The sequence below is a fragment of the Notolepis coatsorum genome (assembly GCF_963971535.1).
Source record: "Notolepis coatsorum genome assembly, chromosome: 3".
NCBI lineage: Eukaryota > Metazoa > Chordata > Actinopteri > Aulopiformes > Paralepididae > Notolepis > Notolepis coatsorum.
In genome coordinates this window covers 72,438,362-72,457,117 of record NC_140167.1, presented here as the reverse complement: position 1 = coordinate 72,457,117, position 18,756 = coordinate 72,438,362, and the positions used below count along the sequence as shown (strand labels likewise).

General features: G+C 47.3%; 1 protein-coding gene across 3 annotated transcripts; it reads right to left on the bottom strand.

The window, feature by feature from the left end:
- Positions 1–1,661: 1,661 nt before the first annotated feature.
- Positions 1,662–18,519, bottom strand: cUnh19orf44 (chromosome Un C19orf44 homolog). Of its 3 annotated transcripts, none has more exons than XM_084309558.1 (9): positions 18,136–18,519; positions 14,301–14,572; positions 11,775–12,264; positions 11,185–11,542; positions 8,930–9,012; positions 6,662–7,145; positions 5,130–5,219; positions 4,670–4,836; positions 1,662–1,799 (listed from the first exon to the last, which is right to left on the bottom strand). In XM_084309558.1, the coding sequence occupies exons 1-9, from the start codon at positions 18,274–18,276 to the stop codon at positions 1,704–1,706; spliced, it is 2,181 nt and encodes a 726-aa protein (XP_084165684.1). In that variant the 5' UTR covers positions 18,277–18,519; the 3' UTR covers positions 1,662–1,703. The 3 variants fall into 3 exon arrangements, with proteins under 3 accessions (XP_084165684.1, XP_084165685.1, XP_084165686.1); XM_084309559.1 differs by having other exon boundaries at positions 6,662–7,142; XM_084309560.1 differs by having other exon boundaries at positions 11,775–12,240.
- Positions 18,520–18,756: the final 237 nt, after the last annotated feature.

Sequence of the window (18,756 nt, the reverse complement as noted above, 5' to 3'; positions counted from 1 at the left end):
GCAGCAGAGCAGAGATGTTTCATTCTAATGTCTCACAGAGAGGCTCCCCCTTCTAACCATTTCAATGCAGTCCGGCAATGAGGACCGTGTTGACGAACCATTAATAAATAATAACTAGAATGTTGCTTATACCAACAAAATTCCATTTGAGCTTATCTGACTAGTTGGAAGGCTGAGCCTCTGAAGTTTTAGAATGGGTCATTTCTGCTACTACACTAGTCATCCACAGTAGACTGTGAGTCAGTGTGTCCATGTTAAGATAATGTTTTGGAGCCAGACTAAAACAAAGATATCTTACACATTGTAGCTTTACATACCCAAGAACGAGTGCACGAATTGTTCATGTTTGATAAAAGGATGATAGCCAACAGATGCTGTTTATCATTTGTCTCTAAATATAATATATATACCGTAGGTTTCCATGGGGATACACCACCTTATCTTTAAATGTGTTTATATGAACACTGGCATGGCAATGTTCACAATGCAGCCAAAAGTGGCCCAAATCTGATTATTTCTGCTCATGTGACTCATGTGTTTTTTCATGACAGTGTGAACAGCACAAATCACATCAAATCTGATCTTTTCAATTCTGATTTGGGCCACTTTCATATGTGGTCCTAAATCAGATACAGGTCTGATCTTTTGCAATGTGACCTTAGTCTGAACAGTCATGCGACTTTTGACTCTGGATGAAGTTCGTCTTTATTCAAGTTCAAGTTTCTTTATTAGTTGTCATACAAAAATACAGAATACTTTTATATGAAATAATTTTTCCTGTTCATTATTGTTTGCGCATTCTGGTCAGTTCAGGAGCGTGACCAGTTCACACTGGAATCTGATATTGGCCAGATAATAATGTGAACAGCCAAATGAAAATAAATTGATCAGAGCAATAAATCAGAAATGAGTACCAAGGTGAACATAGCCTAACTCACTCATCCAGTAACTCGCTCACTCAAGGTTAGCCGCTCTGCCCCTTGTGGCAACTCACAGGCAATGCGCTTCACATCTATGACTGTCCTTTTTGAGAAAGAGGAGACGACGCCTCATCCCGTTTGACTCAGCCTTGGCATCACCAGTATACTGCATTATAGAGTATGAGCATGGTGTGTGGGAGTTCAATTACATTCATTTGAAATTCATCCATTTATAAAATAAAATAAAAAACAGACAAACGTGTTTACACCACAGGAATAAATGTGTGTAAAAGTGATCCTGAAAGGTGAAATCACTGATTGCACTCATGATTGCAGTATTTTGAGGTACATGATAGGGGTATTTGATTGCAGGTTTTTTTGGGTACATGATAGGGGTATTTAATTGCAGTATTTTGAGGTACACGATAGGGGTATTTGATTGCAGTATTTTGAGGTACACGATAGGGGTATTTGATTGCAGTATTTTGAGGTACACGATAGGGGTATTTGATTCCACAAACTGACATGAGCACAACTTGGCACACGTGCAACACATTCTCACACAAATCCGTTTTTCAGGCGAGCAATGTTTTCAAACGTACCCATGTATGATGTCTGATGAAGTGGGCTATAAAAACTTTTTTTAAGGAATGAAAATGTGTCTTCCTTTGGACTTCCTAGGCTCCCGTGTGGTCAGAACAGTGGCGTTTGACTTCTGGGTCACTGGTGTGTTCAGAGAGCGATTGTGGGGTCACTGGTGTGGTCAGAGAAGCGGCTGTGGGGTCACTGGTCAAAGAAGTGGTAGTCCCTCATCTCCTGCAGCACCTGTTCCAAGGCTTCCTCCACTGTCAGCGTAGGAGGCTTATGCTTGCGGATGAACTGTGATGGGAGGACAAAGATAACAGTTAAAAGGACACTGACTTTGACTTTCTATTTTATACTTTTTATCTATTTTTTTTATCTAGCACACTCCCAGGAGCTCATACAGAAAAAAGTATTCTGTATTTTACTATGACAACTAATAAAGAAACTTGAACACCTGGACTGTCTCTCAACAGGCGCATAGGAAATCAAAAACAAAACAAACAAGAAAAACATTTCCCGCAAACTATATTCACTTGTATAACTTTAAAAAAGGTGAACACCACACAATTTCAGAATTAATTAATTAAATCATTCATTCAATCTGGAAAGATCATGTTATTCCTATGGTCTAAGACAGTCCAAGACTCAAACTTGGTGATGTCATTATGTACAAGATCTGAAGCTGCCCCATAGACCACTACACTTCCGCGTTACATTGAAATCGGGGAGGAGATTGCGGGGGGAGCAAATTAATGAATGTGGATGAGAGCCGTGATGTAAGTGGTTGCAGATACGGCTGACGGCTGTGGGGGTGCTAGAGACATGATCGAATAGACGTTTATGCGCCTCAATCTCCTGAACACGGCGCGACCCATTCCTAATCGATCAGAACTAAATCGACAGAGAAAAAGCCCATTTTAAAGCACCTATTTCCCATGCACATGTGCAGATTGCCCATGGAGTCTGGACGACGCGAGATGACGCATGAATTAATGTGGACTGTTCCATCAGAGGGGGGAGCTTCGGTGGTAATGTGAGTGGCTACAGACCGCTGCACTTAAATATAAACATTAGTCTACCTGGAGACTCAATGAGGTAATTGTAGATGTCGCCATAAGACGCGTCTGGCCATTTAGTGGGATCATTTTTTCATTATCCTGTTCGGCTGAAAAGACACTGGCCACTGAAGCTCCCCCCTCTGATGGAACAGTCCACATTCATTTTGTGCGTCATCTCGCCTCGTCCAGACTCCATGGGCAATCTGCGCATGTACATGGGGAATAGGTGCTTTAAAATGGGCTTTTTCTCTGCCGATTTAGTTATGATCGATTAGGAATGGGTCGTGCCGTGTTCAGGAGATTGAGGCGCATAAACGTCTATTCGATCATGTCTCTAGCGCCTCCCACAGCCGTATCTGCAACCACTTACATCACGGCTCTCATCCACATTCATTCATATGCTCCCCCCGCAATCTCCTCCCCGATTTCAGAATCCCGGAAGTGTTGCGGTGGTCTATAGACAATGCATTGGGAATGGTGTTTTAGATGACACTGTGAGCACCCAGGGGAATGTTAGTATGATGTTATAGATGACACAGAGCACCCAGGGGAATGTTCTGAGTATGATGTTATAGATGACACAGAGCACCCAGGGGAATGTTCTGAGTATATCAAGTCAAGTCAAGAGTTTTATTTGTCACGGCATACAAGCATACAGTGAAATGCGGGGGGTCTTGCCCGCAACGATAGTGTAATAGTTAGGGATGGGTACCGAATTCAGTACTTATGAGGTACCGAACCGAAACACGTCGCTACTACCGAGTATCGAATCAAGTGAGAAACCGAAAAAAAATTAAAAAAAGTTTATTAATTACTTTTTTTTATTTATTATTATTTTTTTTTTTTACTTTTTTCTTTTCATGTCAACGTTCACACGCACAATATATGCTTACCTAGGATTTGACTCGATTCAACAACAAAGCAGTCGGAGCAATGACAAGCCGAAAACTGTCGAAATTGTAGTTATTTGAAGTTTGGATTTTTTTTTTACGACTGAGGTAGGTAAATTAAATTTCTTGAGACTAAAGTACCGGAAAAAACGGTATCGGTTCAAAAGTGAAAGGTACCCATCCCTAGCAATAGTACAATAATGCAGTAATACAATAATAAGAATCCAATAGGATGAGAATAGACATTTGTGCATTAATACAAGTAGTAAGAATAAGACATACCAGGTATATGTACATGAAGTTCACAAAAAGCATGGTAAGACATGCTAAGGTCCTGCGATAGTGCAATACACTATTGTATATGATGTTATAGATGACACTGAGAGCACCCAGGGGAATGCTCTGAGTATATGATGTTATAGATGACACTGAGAGCACCCAGGAGAATGTTCTGAGTATATGATGTTATAGATGACACAGAGCACCCAGGAGAATGTTCTGAGTATATGACGTTATAGATGACACAGAGCACCCAGGGGAATGCTCTGAGTATATGATGTTATAGATGACACTGAGAGACACCCAGGGGAATGCTCTGAGTATATGATGTTATAGATGACACTGAGAGACACCCAGGGGAATGCTGAGTATATGATGTTATAGATGACACTGAGAGACACCCAGGAGAATGTTCTGAGTATATGATGTTATAGATGACACTGAGAGACACCCAGGAGAATGTTCTGAGTATATGATGTTATAGATGACACTGAGAGACACCCAGGAGAATGTTCTGAGTATATGATGTTATAGATGACACTGAGAGACACCCAGGAGAATGTTCTGAGTATATGATGTTATAGATGACACTGAGAGACACCCAGGAGAACGTTCGGAGTATATGGATACATGTTCTGTTCCAGAACTGAGAACACTAGAATAGAATAAAACTTGTTTGGATATACAAACTCAAACATACGTTCTGTGGGTCCACAAAATCAGTCTCCCATTCATTGTCTATGGAGCAGCTTCAGACTTTATACTTGATGACATCACATCATGAGTTTTACTTCTCTGGTTTCTGGCTTTAGAAGAGAGACACGAATGAGAGTCATGTTCACTTAATGTTTGATGAAACTTTCCTCTGCGGTGGAAATAACATGTTGGAATTCTTAACTTGGCTGGAGGCGGTGGGAACGGCCCAGAGTCACCCTACCTGCTGGGTGTCCTCCAGGGTGGTGTAGGTGTAGTCTGCTGGTCCCAGGTTGTGTAGCAGGGATGAGTGCATGTGTCTGTTAGTGTAGATGAAGTGTCTGGTCAGGGTCAGCTGCTGTCTCAGCATGTCGTTCAGGGCAAACACAGCCGGACTATAGTTGCTGAGGGCTGACACACACACACACACACTTAAAAGGTGCACTATGCAGTTTTGGGATTTTTGAATCTCTGCAAAGTCAAAATAGTGTATGATACATCTTTAGTTCTGAATAAAATGTGTAGAAATATTCTATCTTATATCATCATGAATCAAAACAAAATAATTTTGAGGCGCTGTGAACCAAACATAAGCCTAGGAGATACTACTTGCAACATAGCCAGCTGCCTGTATTGTATTGTAACATGTATTGAACTTGGAACAGACAGGGAATTGCCATCTATGGGGGCGGAGCTCGTCTCACCCTCCACAGCTTCTGCGCTGACAGTGTGACTGGCTATAGGGGTTGGGTCCACGTAGGTCATTCCCACTGCAGGGCCCAGAGTAGCCATACCTGGACGGACGGACGGACGGACGGACGGACGGACGGACGGACAGACAGACAGACAGACAGACAGACAGACAGACAGACAGACAGACAGACAGACAGACAGACAGACAGACAGACAGACAGACAGACAGACAGACAGACAGACAGACAGACAGACAGACAGACAGACAGACAGACAGACAGACAGACAGACAGACAGACAGACAGACAGACAGACAGACAGACAGACAGACAGACAGAACAAGGTCAACAGTAGAATGAGCTCAAATTATTGTACCACCAACACGACAAATTAAAGTGAGGAGTCTGAGAACAACAATGAAATCCAAGGTATCATGTTAGGCAGCAGCTAGCAGAAGGGCTAACGATGCAGGAGGGCTAACGATGCAGGAGGGCTAACGATGCAGAAGGGCTAACGATGCGGGAGGGCTAACGATGCAGGAGAGCTAACGATGCGGGAGGGCTAACGATGCAGGAGGGCTAACGATGCGGGAGGGCTAACGATGCGGGAGGGCTAACGATGCGGGAGGGCTAACGATGCGGGAGGGCTAACGATGCAGGAGGGCTAACGATGCAGAAGGGCTAACGATGCGGGAGGGCTAACGATGCGGGAGAGCTAATGCTGCGGGAGAGCTAACGATGCGGGAGGGCTAACGATGCAGAAGAGCTAACGATGCGGGAGGGCTAACGATGCAGGAGGGCTAACGATGCGGGAGGGCTAACGATGCAGGAGGGCTAACGATGCGGGAGGGCTAACGATGCAGGAGGGCTAACGATGCGGGAGGGCTAACGATGCAGAAGGGCTAACGATGTGGGAGGGCTAACGATGCAGGAGGGCTAACGATGCCACAATGTTTTCCTGTTCATTTTTCTAAACCTTTCCCCCCACATTGTCATGCTCCTGCTTAGAGAAATAAACAGTTGAGACTATTATTCTACATGTATGGGAAATATTGTATATTGGTATGTGCCGAGAGAAAAGGAAACATACGGGCGCATCTCTAGTTTTTAAAGGGATAGTTCTGTTTTTTTGGATGCCTAGCCTTATTACTATTATTCTTTTACTTGCCAATGATGTTGATCGGTAGAGTCCTTTCTCAGCACAATCCATGCTGTTCCTCATACTAGCTCTGGCTAGTTAGCCACAAACCGATGCAAAGTCAATGGGGTCAAGTTCCTGTCTGTACAAGCTGACCGAAGCAAACTCAAATCTACTTTGTGTGCACTGTGGAGTAAGTTTCAGTAAGCCTCAGTTAGCTTATACAGATAGAAGCTTGACCCCATTGACTTTGCATTGGTTTATGGCCAACTATCCGAAGCTAGTAATGAGGAACAGTGTGGACTGTGCCAATCAACATCATCATTAGTAAGTGAGAAATAGGGCTAGGGTTTCAGAAAACACAACTATGGCTTTAATAAGGAAGTCCCCTGCAGGGCAGACTGACCAGCAGACCAGGTGTAGCTCAGAGCATCAGGGTGGGTCTGGACCGCGGCCTCTCTCACTGCCCTCCTCGGGGAAGAGCGCCTTGACAGGTGCGACGGCATCACAGTGTCCGACGAGGACCAATCAGGATCCCGGTCCGAGTAGGATGATCCTCGGCTTTGCGCGGCGTAGGACCGTCTTCCGTCTTCCGAGAAACTGCCGGAAGAGTACTCGTCCACTCCCGTCCGCCCGCGGGATCTGTCCGAGTCCGTGACCCTGCTGGCCTCCGAGACGCCCTCCCCGTCTCCTCCGAGACGCTCGGAGATCTTGCTGGCGGAACCGGGCTCCGCTTCTGAGCGGCTCTCGCTCTCAAAGTCGCTCTCGTAGTTTGGCGCCTCCTCTTCCCTTATCTCCTCCTCCTCCTGCTGTCCTGGGAGCTGCTGGTCTGAGATCAGTGTCCTGAGAGGAGGGGTCTTGCTCTTGTGCTTGGATGGTTTGGTTTTCTTCTGGTTAGGAGACAGGAGGATTCCGTAGGTACGGTAAATATAAACATCGAACAACAAATTCAGAAATCTGTGTTTGGTAGATTGTTTCTCTGTTGTAACAATGCTTCTTGGCAACACATTTTATACCGTTGGAAAGCCTGTTTATTTCCCTTTTTAAAATGGTGCCCCATTTGTAATCATGCATTTGTGAGATGAGCAGCACAGCTGAGTGTGTGGGTTGTGTTCATGTATGCGAATGGTGCTATTGACCCGGGCACCCAGGTACTGCCAATCGGGTGGCATTTAAAAAGGGAAATAAACAGTCTTTCCAACAGTATAAAATCTATTGCCAAGGAGCATTGTTAATAATCTACCAAACACAAATGTCCAAACTTTTTGTTTGATGTTTATATATCAATGTGATGTCAAACTTTGTTATTCAAGTGAGGTCAAGGTAATGTTTAGGTTCATAAAGAAACGTTTACTGAATCAGAGATAGGATATATAAACCATCAAGTGTTCACTATATTAGACAGGTGATTTTGTAGTTATTGTTAAACAATGGTATAGGTGTTTTCGTGTTCAATGTTAAACTATTGTGCTACCTTATACACTGTATTTAAATAAATAACGTACCCTTGTGTTTTCTATTTTATTTTAATTATGTTTTTAAGTTGCTAAAAATTATAGCAAATGGCTTTCTTTATTGCAAATCTTTTTGCCTCCCCAACGGAGGGCACAGCCCGCTTCCGGACCACCCCCTAGTTGCGACTCAGCACCATCTTGTTTGAAAATCCTGGGGAAAGCCCTGATTAGAGCCTTACTAACGGATTATTGGCCTCAAATTCTCACATTTACCGACCTGACGGGGAATGTGCATACTGTATACAGTATCCAAAGAAATGTGCAAAATCACTTCACCATTGCCGAAGCTAGCCATTGTAATCCAGGGTATCTGCCGGTTTCAACAAGTTAGATTTAATACCACTTAGAGCAAAATCTTATACCAATTTCACGACCATACTAGCAAAAGAAAACACACATAGCGACACTGAACTAACTGGCAGCTACACTTGCGCACCAATTTAAATTCTCGCCAGATGCACCAAGCTCCCGATAGCCCCACAAAAAAACAACGACTTGAATAGAAAAACATTTAATATAATTTCAAATAATTGTATACCTGTGCAAATTAAATGTAAGACTTTCTAATACCTTTTAAGGCCTTAAATTGAGAATTATGAATTTAATACTTTTTTTTTTTTTTCGATCCACTTTTTCTCCTCCTGTTTATTTCTGTGTTTTTCTCCCATCCCAATTTTGTCGTTATGCCAATTCCCCCCTCCCCTTCCTGGCTGTTGCTCGCATGTGCCCCCCACTGGTCGGTCTAGGGAGGGTTGATAGATACTATCACATGTCCCCTCCGATACATGCAGAGTCAGCCAGCCACTTCTTTTCACCTGCCAGTGCGGACTCTCATTGGTGAGGTGTAACGTGTGGGAGGCTCACACTAACCTCACCATCTCCCTTCCTCGCTGTGCAGGCGCCCTGACCGACCTGTAGGAGTCGCTATTTACGACCAGAATACCACCCAACCGGCTTCCCTCCTGCTGACTCTGCCAATTGAGCCAGTATGACGGCCGGCCAAGCCGGAGGCAACGCCGACAGCCGGATTCGATAGCAGTGTCTCTCGCGTTGGTGACGAGTGCTTAGTCCGCTGCGCCACCCAGACGCCCGAATTTAATACTTTTTAATACCCTGCAGATACCCTGTAAACATCATTATGTTTTCGTGTCACTGCCCACCTGCTGTTTTCCTAGCGGCGCTTCAGCAAGCCTCAGGGAGAGGGGTGCCAGGTCGTCCAACGTCATGACATTAATCTTGAAGTCTGCGATGACAAAAATAGCATGTGTCATAAACACTTAGTTTATTCATGACGTATAGTCACAGCAAAATGTTCTATCCAACACACAGGGTGTCTCCTTTGACCACAGCGGTGCTGCACGACATGGGGGGCAAAACAGAACATTATCGATAGAACAAGAACACAAGGTTGAAAAGGGGCTCTGTGTAATATTCCATCATTTCGAATGAATGTGGAATAAGCAACAAGAACAACGGGGTGGCAGTACAGGGTTCATGGCTACGGTAAAGGATATTATACAATTATATAACAACAACACCATTGTTCATTCTTATCAGGTTTTATTCCTGGGGGGGGTATCTAATGTAGCACTGAACAACGGCACAGGAAGTCCTTCATTCCGACAGCCATCAGACTTTATAATGCACCACTGTGCCTCACTGAGCACAGGGTGACAGTACCATCTTCCTGGACTTTTACTTTTAAACCAACATTGTACAATATTACACTTTACTGTACACTTACTGTATATTTCTGTATATTTTTACTGTATATTTTATATTAGAATGTATATACATAACATAGGAAATGTATATCCCGGACCGTCGTTTATTCTTAGGCTTATTTTTATTCTTTTTCTGGCTTTGTTTTTGTCTACCTAAATGTTTACTGTGAGCGATTTGTAGTGCCAAATTTCCCTCGGGATGAATAAAGTATTTATATTCTATTCTATGTGATTATCTGAATATTCGAAAATCTATGCCCATCCCTAGTGAGAAGCTTCTCTTTTAAGTGCTGTCTCTTCCAACAGTGCCGTCTCTTCTAACAGTGCTGTCTCTTCTAGTCTCTTTTAACAGTGCTGTCTCTTCTAACAGTGCTGTCTCTTCCAACAGTGCTGTCTCTTCTAACAGTGCTGCCTCTTCTAACAGTGCTGTCTCTTCTAGTCTCTTCTAACAGTGCTGTCTCTTCTAACAGTGCTGCCTCTTCTAACAGTGCTGTCTCTTCTAACAGTGCTGTCTCTTCCAACAGTGCTGTCTCTTCCAACAGTGCTGTCTCTTCTAACAGTGCTGTCTCTTCTAACAGTGCTGTCTCTTCTAGTCTCTTCTAACAGTGCTGTCTCTTCTAACAGTGCTGTCTCTTCTAACAGTGCTGTCTCTTCCAACAGTGCTGGCTCTTCTAACAGTGCTGTCTCTTCTAACAGTGCAGTCTCTTCTAACAGTGCTGTCTCTTCTAACAGTGCTGTCTCTTCTAACAGTGCTGTCTCTTCTAGTCTCTTCTAACAGTGCTGTCTCTTCTAACAGTGCTGTCTCTTCTAACAGTGCTGTCTCTTCTAACAGTGCTGTCTCTTCTAGTCTCTTCTAACAGTGCAGTCTCTTCTAACAGTGCTGTCTCTTCTAACAGTGCTGTCTCTTCTAGTCTCTTCTAACAGTGCTGTCTCTTCTAACAGTGCTGTCTCTTCTAACAGTGCTGTCTCTTCTAACAGTGCTGTCTCTTCCAACAGTGCTGTCTCTTCTAACAGTGCTGTCTCTTCTTCTAACAGTGCTGTCTCTTCTAGTCTCTTCTAACAGTGCTGTCTCTTCTAACAGTGCTGTCTCTTCTAACAGTGCTGTCTCTTCTAACAGTGCTGTCTCTTCTAACAGTGCTGTCTCTTCTAGTCTCTTCTAACAGTGCTGTCTCTTCTAACAGTGCTGTCTCTTCTAACAGTGCTGTCTCTTCTAACAGTGCTGTCTCTTCTAACAGTGCTGCCTCTTCTAACAGTGCTGTCTCTTCTTCTAACAGTGCTGTCTCTTCTTCTAACAGTGCTGCCTCTTCTAACAGTGCTGTCTCTTCTTCCAACAGTGCTGTCTCTTCTAACAGTGCTGTCTCTTCTTCTAACAGTGCTGTCTCTTCTAACAGTGCTGCCTCTTCTAACAGTGCTGTCTCTTCTTCTAACAGTGCTGTCTCTTCTTCTAACAGTGCTGTCTCTTCTAACAGTGCTGTCTCTTCTAACAGTGCTGCCTCTTCTAACAGTGCTGTCTCTTCTTCTAACAGTGCTGTCTCTTCTTCTAACAGTGCTGTCTCTTCTAACAGTGCTGTCTCTTCTAGTCTCTTCTAACAGTGCTGTCTCTTCTAGTCTCTTCTAACAGTGCCGTCTCTTCTAACACACAGTATGAGTGTCAGTTCATCCCTGATTGTTGCTCCAACACATTCTCTCACCATCGGATGACGCATCACTGGCCTCGCTGGGTGCCTCCTCCTCTGGGCCCACGGAGAAGAGCTCCTCCAGGGAGCGCACCGCCTCATTGTAGTCTGAGAGGGAGGAGGAGGAGAGGGAGCGTGGAAGTACCCCGGCGGGGGAGGAGGGGGAGGCGTAAGGAGGAGAAGGGGACAGGGAGAGTGCGGCCGAGGCACTACGGATTAATGGAGGAGGGCTCCGATGGGCCCCGACGCAGGTGGAGCTGTTGGAGAAATGGAGAGGAGAGCCTTGCAGAGGAGGAGAGGAGCGAGGCAGGCGTCTGATGGAGGAGGAACCGACAGGGGTGGGAGAGATCTTTTGGCTACTTCTACCGAGGGGCTGTGTGTGAGAGAGAGAGAGAGAGAGAGAGAGAGGGGGGGGGGGGGGGGGTATTATGTGAATTGTCATTATACAATATTATCACGATAGTAGAGTCACAATACGATATTATCACAATACTAGAGTGAGTTGTGTTAATTACAGTACCATCAAATGACGTGAGAGTATGTGCAAAATAAATCAAATCGCTTTTTGGTGAAGTGCCCCTTTAACAGAAAGTAAATCCATCCACCTTCACAGCTGTTTTCTTCGAGGAGGTCCCGCTCACTCCGCTGGTCTCCATCCAATCCGGTGAGTCTCCAAGCAGTCTCCTCATGTCCTCCTCGTCGCTGTCCAGACTCGCCCCGCGGCCCGCCGCTCCGATTGGCTCAGCAGCCCCCGAACGTGCAGAAGACATCGGAGCGGCGGCGCGTCCTGTACCACCTGGCGGCGGGGCGGTATCTGTGGGCGTTTGGAAACCGACGCGAGGGTCAGTGTTGGCAGCCGCGGAGCCGGTCGTCTTCTTCAGGAAGCGTTTCCCCTTCAGGCCGAGGTCATCGTCGGCGCTGGACAGGAGCGCAGAGGCATCGTGCCGTGGAGGTGGAGGCGAGACGCCCGGGTCGGAGGTGGACGCGTCACTGGTCTGGCTGCGGGCCGGGGTCTGGACGCGACTAGGGTCCTCGATGGAGGCCAGCCTGCTCAGGGCCGCTCTCTGGGAGCTACGTTGGGCGGACGACACATGACTGAACAGAGAGTAGGAGGGGTGGAGAGAGATAGATGAGATAGTCCTTTATCAGACCTCAGATCCTTTTTAAGACCTTTTTAATACCACTTAGAGCTACGGTAAATGTAATACCAATTTCACGACCATACTAGCAAAAAAACAACACAGAGCAATACTGAACTGGTGGCTGTACTTGCTCGCCAATTTAAATTCTCACACGTTCCATACAAGCTCACGCCAGACACACTAAAATTCTAAGCCCTTATACACGACGACACAAACCTTCACCTATAACCAAAACACAATGTTTATTACGGATTTATGACTAGAAATCTATCTGGCATCTACTGTTGACCTGCTATCTCCCTCTAAAGATTATTAATGGTTATTATCACTGTCTACTACACACTGTTCCAGGTTGTACCTGGGCTGGGGGGGCTGTTCCAGGTTGTACCTGGGCTGGGGGGGCTGTTCCAGGTTGTACCTGGGCTGGGGGGGCTGTTCCAGGTTGTACCTGGGCTGGGGGGGCTGTTCCAGGTTGTACCTGGGCTGGGGGGGCTGTTCTAGGTTGTACCTGGGCTGGGGGGGCTGTTCTAGGTTGTACCTGGGCTGGGGGGCTGTTCCAGGTTGTACCTGGGCTGGGGGGGGCTGTTCCAGGTTGTACCTGGGCTGGGGGGGCTGTTCCTGGGCTGGGGGGGCTGTTCTAGGTTGTGTACCTGGGCTGGGGGGGCTGTTCTAGGTTGTTCCTGGGCTGGGGGGGCTGTTCTAGGTTGTTCCTGGGCTGGGGGGGCTGTTCTAGGTTGTGTACCTGGGCTGGGGGGGCTGTTCTAGGTTGTACCTGGGCTGGGGGGGCTGTTCTAGGTTGTTCCTGGGCTGGGGGGGCTGTTCTAGGTTGTACCTGGGCTGGGGGGGCTGTTCCAGGTTGTACCTGGGCTGGGGGGGCTGTTCCAGGTTGTACCTGGGCTGGGGGGGGCTGTTCTAGGTTGTACCTGGGCTGGGGGGCTGTTCCTGGGCTGGGGGGGGCTGTTCTAGGTTGTGTACCTGGGCTGGGGGGGCTGTTCTAGGTTGTACCTGGGCTGGGGGGGCTGTTCTAGGTTGTACCTGGGCTGGGGGGGCTGTTCCTGGGCTGGGGGGGGCTGTTCTAGGTTGTTCCTGGGCTGGGGGGGCTGTTCTAGGTTGTACCTGGGCTGGGGGGGCTGTTCTAGGTTGTACCTGGGCTGGGGGGGCTGTTCTAGGTTGTACCTGGGCTGGGGGGGCTGTTCTAGGTTGTACCTGGGCTGGGGGGGCTGTTCTAGGTTGTACCTGGGCTGGGGGGGCTGTTCCTGGGCTGGGGGGGCTGTTCTAGGTTGTACCTGGGCTGGGGGGCTGTTCTAGGTTGTGTACCTGGGCTGGGGGGGCTGTTCTAGGTTGTACCTGGGCTGGGGGGGCTGTTCTAGGTTGTACCTGGGCTGGGGGGGCTGTTCTAGGTTGTGTACCTGGGCTGGGGGGGCTGTTCCAGGTTGTACCTGGGCTGGGGGGGCTGTTCCAGGTTGTACCTGGGCTGGGGGTTCCTGGGCTGGGGGGGCTGTTCTAGGTTGTACCTGGGCTGGGGGGGCTGTTCTAGGTTGTGTACCTGGGCTGGGGGGGCTGTTCTAGGTTGTACCTGGGCTGGGGGGGCTGTTCTAGGTTGTACCTGGGCTGGGGGGGCTGTTCTAGGTTGTACCTGGGCTGGGGGGGCTGTTCTAGGTTGTACCTGGGCTGGGGAGGCTGTTCTAGGTTGTACCTGGGCTGGGGGGGCTGTTCTAGGTTGTGTACCTGGGCTGGGGGGGCTGTTCTAGGTTGTACCTGGGCTGGGGGGCTGTTCTAGGTTGTACCTGGGTTGGGGGGGCTGTTCCTGGGCTGGGGGGGCTGTTCTAGGTTGTTCCTGGGCTGGGGGGGCTGTTCTAGGTTGTGTACCTGGGCTGGGGGGGCTGTTCTAGGTTGTACCTGGGCTGGGGGGGCTGTTCCAGGTTGTACCTGGGCTGGGGGGGCTGTTCTAGGTTGTACCTGGGCTGGGGGGGCTGTTCTAGGTTGTACCTGGGCTGGGGGGGCTGCTGGCTCTTGCTGAAAGCTGGATACTTGCTGCTGGCTGCAGGTGGCGCTGCCTTCTTCAGAAACCTGCTTCGTCCTCCTCCGGAGCTCGGAGGTGCCAGGTCCCCCTCTCCCCCTGTCCTCTCCCCAGCCGCAGCAGCAGAGCCTGGGGTGCTGTCTCCATGTTGGGTGCCTGAACTGGCTGAAGAAGACAGGTCACTCAGGCCCAGGAATGGGCTCTTTCTGGTTGGCAGAGCAGCAGACCCGTCCCCCGAAACCTAAAGGAGAGAAGAGTGAAGACAATACAACGTTCTGTGATCCAATGGTTGGGATCTTAAAGGGGCACTTCACCAAAAAAAAACAATGCAGATTTATCTTCTCTAATCTCACATACATCCAAATACTCTAAGCAGTTTTGCACACATTAATTTCGTTGGGACAGTTATTGAGAGTAAATGAGTTTAAATATGGCCACCGGTGATGTCGACTGGGACATTGAAGTTCAAGTTCAAGTTCTTTAATAGTTGTCATACAGAAGTACAGAATACTTTCATACAAAATGCTTCTTACTGTTACGCTCCAGAGACTGTGCTAGACAAGATAGTATCAAATAACATAATAACATAATATAGCATGAATTTAGAAGAAGAAAAATGAGGTCACAGTGTTCGGTATAGACATATGTACAATGTTCTGAGTTACCATATAATATACAATACACAATACTATGCAGTGTACTAATGTACAGTACTATCTAGTGCAAAGCAGAAATGGGATGAGGTACAATTTTAGGTACAATTTACAGTAAGGTGTACGAGTTGTAGTGCAATCCTTCATCCATAAATATAAAGTGTGGGGAGTGGGTGCTACAGTGTGTTTGTTTAAAGTGGGTGTGTGCTATAAAGTGTGTGGAGTGGGTGCTACAGTGTGTTTGTTTAAAGTGAGTGTGTGCGTGTGGATGTGTGTGCTATGTGCGTTTGGTGGTTGTTGTTGTGTAGTGTTCATTCATTGTTCGTTTAGCAGCCTGATGGCCTGGGGATAGAAGCTTCTTCTGAGTCTTTCTGTGCTCGCCTTGAGACTCCGGTATCGCTTGCCTGACCGCAGCAGTTCAAAGAGGCAGTTGTTCGGGTGACTGGAGTCTTTAATGATTCTCTTAGCCTTGCCCTTGCAACGCTTGTTGTAAATGTTCTGGAGGGTGGGGAGCCCCCCTCCAATTGTGCGTTCGGCTGAACGTGTCACTCTTTGTAGTCTGCTTCGGTCTTGTGCAGTGCTATTCCCAAACCAGGAGGTGATGTTGCCGGTCAAGATGCTCTCTATTGTACATGAGTAGAAGTTCTTAAGGATCTTCTGGCTGACTTGGAACTTCCTTAGGCGCCTGAGGAAGTAGAGGCGTTGTCGTGCCTTCTTCACAACACTGTCAATGTGTGTGGTCCATGTCAAGTCCTCGGATATGTAGGCTCCGAGGTACTTAAAGCTGTTGACTCTCTCAACCGGTGCCCCGTCGATGCTGAGGGGGCTGTAGTCCTTGACCCCCGACCTCCTGAAGTCCACAATCATCTCCTTTGTTTTGCTGACGTTCAGGGAGAGGCTGTTTTCCTGGCACCATCCCGCCAGGACCTTGACCTCTTCCAGGTAGGCCCTCTCGTCGTTGGCAGAGATCAGGCCCACCACCACTGTGTCGTCAGCAAATTTGATGATTGTATTGCTACTCCGCTGAGCCACACAGTCGTGTGTGTACAGGGAGTAGAGGAGGGGACTCAGAACACAGCCCTGGGGGGCCCCTATGTTGAGGGTGATGGATGAGGAGGTGCAGTTCCCTGCTCTCACCACCTGGGGTCTGCCAGTCAGGAAGTCCAAGACCCACTGGCAGAGGTCATAGCCCAAGCCCAGGTCCCTGAGCTTGGCTATGAGTATGGAGGGGACTATGGTATTGAATGCCGAGCTGTAGTCGATGAATAGCATTCTCACATAGTTCCCCTGCCTCTTGTCCAGGTGTGATGCTGCTGTGTGCAGCACATGGGCTATGGCGTCCTCCGTGGACCTGTTGGGGCGGTATGCAAATTGCAGGGGGTCCATGTTGATGGGGAGGGAGGAGCAGATGTAGCCCTTTACTAGCTTCTCAAAGCACTTCATGGCTATGGAGGTGAGAGCTACAGGGCGGTAGTCGTTGAGGCAAGCAGGCTTGGATTTTTTGGGTACAGGGATAATAGTGGACTTCTTCAGGCAGGTGGGGATGACAGCCTGTTCTAAGGACAGGTTAAATATGTCAGTGAATACTGGGGCCAGTTGGTCGGCACAGACTTTTAGGACGCGGCCGGGGATGCCGTCCGGACCTGCTGCCTTCCTGATATTCACTTTTTTAAAGGTCCGCCTCACCTCATGCTCTGTTACCCTGAACACTGCGCCTCCATCAGCAGCCGACCCCCCCCCCCCCCATTGCCGTGGCTTGTGAGCTGGTGTTGTTATTACCAGCATCAAACCTCGCATAGAAGGTATTGAGGTCATTTGCTAAGGAGATGTCACTGTTCAGTTTGAGGGAGGCGCCTTTGTAGTCTGTCATCGTTTTGAGCCCCTGCCACATAGCTCTAGAGTCAGCTTGTTCAAACTGGAGTTCAATTTTATCCCTGTAGCGCCGTTTGGCCTCTGACACTGTCCTCCTTACGTTGTATCGCGCCACCTTGTGGTCATTCATGTTGCCTGCCACTAGGCCGTCGTTGTATGCTTTGGTGCGCTCTCTCAGAGCTTCACGGACGGATTTGTCTACCCAGGGTTTTTGATTTGGGTAAACTTTCATTTTGGTAGTGGGGATTGTTTCTTTCACCCTAGTACAAACATAGTCCAGCACTGTTTCCGTGTAGACATTAATGTTATCTGTGTCGCGGAACACATTCCAGTCTGTGTAGTGAAACACTGACCGGAGCGTCTCCTCTGACGTCAAATCCCATTTCTGCACCTCTCGCGAGACTACAGGAGTACTTTTAATTCTCTGTTTGTACTTTGGTGAAAGAAAGATGGACGCGTGATCTGATTTACCAAAGCCACTATCAGAATGAGCCTTGTAGCCACCTTTAAATTGCGTGTAACAGTGATCTAGGATGTTACCGCCTCTGGTGTTGCAAGTCACATGCTGATAGAAGTCAGGCAATACCTTTCTCAGATTGGCGCTATTGAAATCTCCCAGCACTAAAATGGCGGCGTTAACATTCGCCACTTGTATTCTATTTACCTCGTCGTGGAGTCTGGAGAGCGCAACCTTGTTGCTGGCTTGCGGTGGAATATACACTCCGATCAGCCCTATGAATCCTTGTGTTGTGTTAATTACAGCTCAATGAATGATATAAATGATAAGGTAACAGTACAAACAAGGTATTACTCTTTTTTCATCAACATCATTTCATTGAGCTCTAACACAACACAAGGATTCAATAAGATAAGATAAGATATTCCTTTATTAATCCCCTTGACATAACCGGTAGCCATATTCAAACTCATTTACTCTCAATTACTGTCAGACTAATGAATGTGTGCAAAACAGTAGTAGTTTCAGAGACGACAACAGTTTAGTGTTTGTGTGTGTGAGATTGTATGCTAAATACATCAGCATTGTTGTGCTGTGTGTGTGTGTGTGTGTGTGTGTTAGTTACAATCACAGCAAGGTCAGAATGGGCCTGGAGGAGCCTCTCTTTCTGCCCCCAGCCCTATGCGTCGTTGATGCCATCATTACATCACAACATGACTTATATAATCACCCCTCCCTAGTCCCCCGTCTGCCATCATGGCAGTGCCATGGCGGGTACAACAATTCCAGGTAACATTGGGAGAGTTGTGAGCCTGAACTTGCCGTCGTCCTTGGTGTTTTGGCTGCAGAGTTTCTGTCCTCGTCGTAAGTCTCCACCAGAGCCCTGGTTTTAGCGGGTCTTCTCCCCGAGAGTAACGCCTGGGCTCTCTCCAGCGCCGTGCTGTGACCACCGCGGCTCCACATCGCACCGGTTCACTTAACGTTAACTGTGGCTTGGCATGTTTACGCTTTCTTTCTTTCTTTCTTTCTACAAACGCTTGAAATACTAGCGGGTTTCATTTAAATTGTCTATATGCATCACTGTGAAAGGAGCACTATCCGTTGCGTTACATTGGAGATGCTAGTTATAAAATAAAATAAATTCGTCTTGCACAATCACCCAATTATAACTCTAAATGTGTTACATTGTAACTGTTCTACTGTGTGATCGGCGTCCTTCGTATCCAAGTGAAGAAGGGCTGTTGTTTACACCGCTACGGAAAGCTAGAAGGGGATAAATGGAGTCGGTGAACGCGCGATTCCTCCAATAGCATTTGCAATTGCATAAAGGAACATTGTAACAACAAATGTGCTTTGTTTGTACTAATTTAGGGTTGTGCCATTATTATTATGCAAAGATAATAATTGTGATTAATTCTGTAATGAGTTGTATGTGTGTTTCTA

Coding starts and splice junctions, on each gene's coding strand:
- cUnh19orf44 (XM_084309558.1), bottom strand. CDS start 18,276: ATGTGGAGCCGCGGTGGTCACAGCACGGCGCTGGAGAGAGCCCAGGCG. Junction 14,573..18,135: donor CCAAAACACCAAGGACGACG/GCAAGTTCAGGC, acceptor TCTCTCCTTTAG/GTTTCGGGGGACGGGTCTGC. Junction 1,800..4,669: donor CCCTGGAGGACACCCAGCAG/GTAGGGTGACTC, acceptor CTCCCATCACAG/TTCATCCGCAAGCATAAGCC.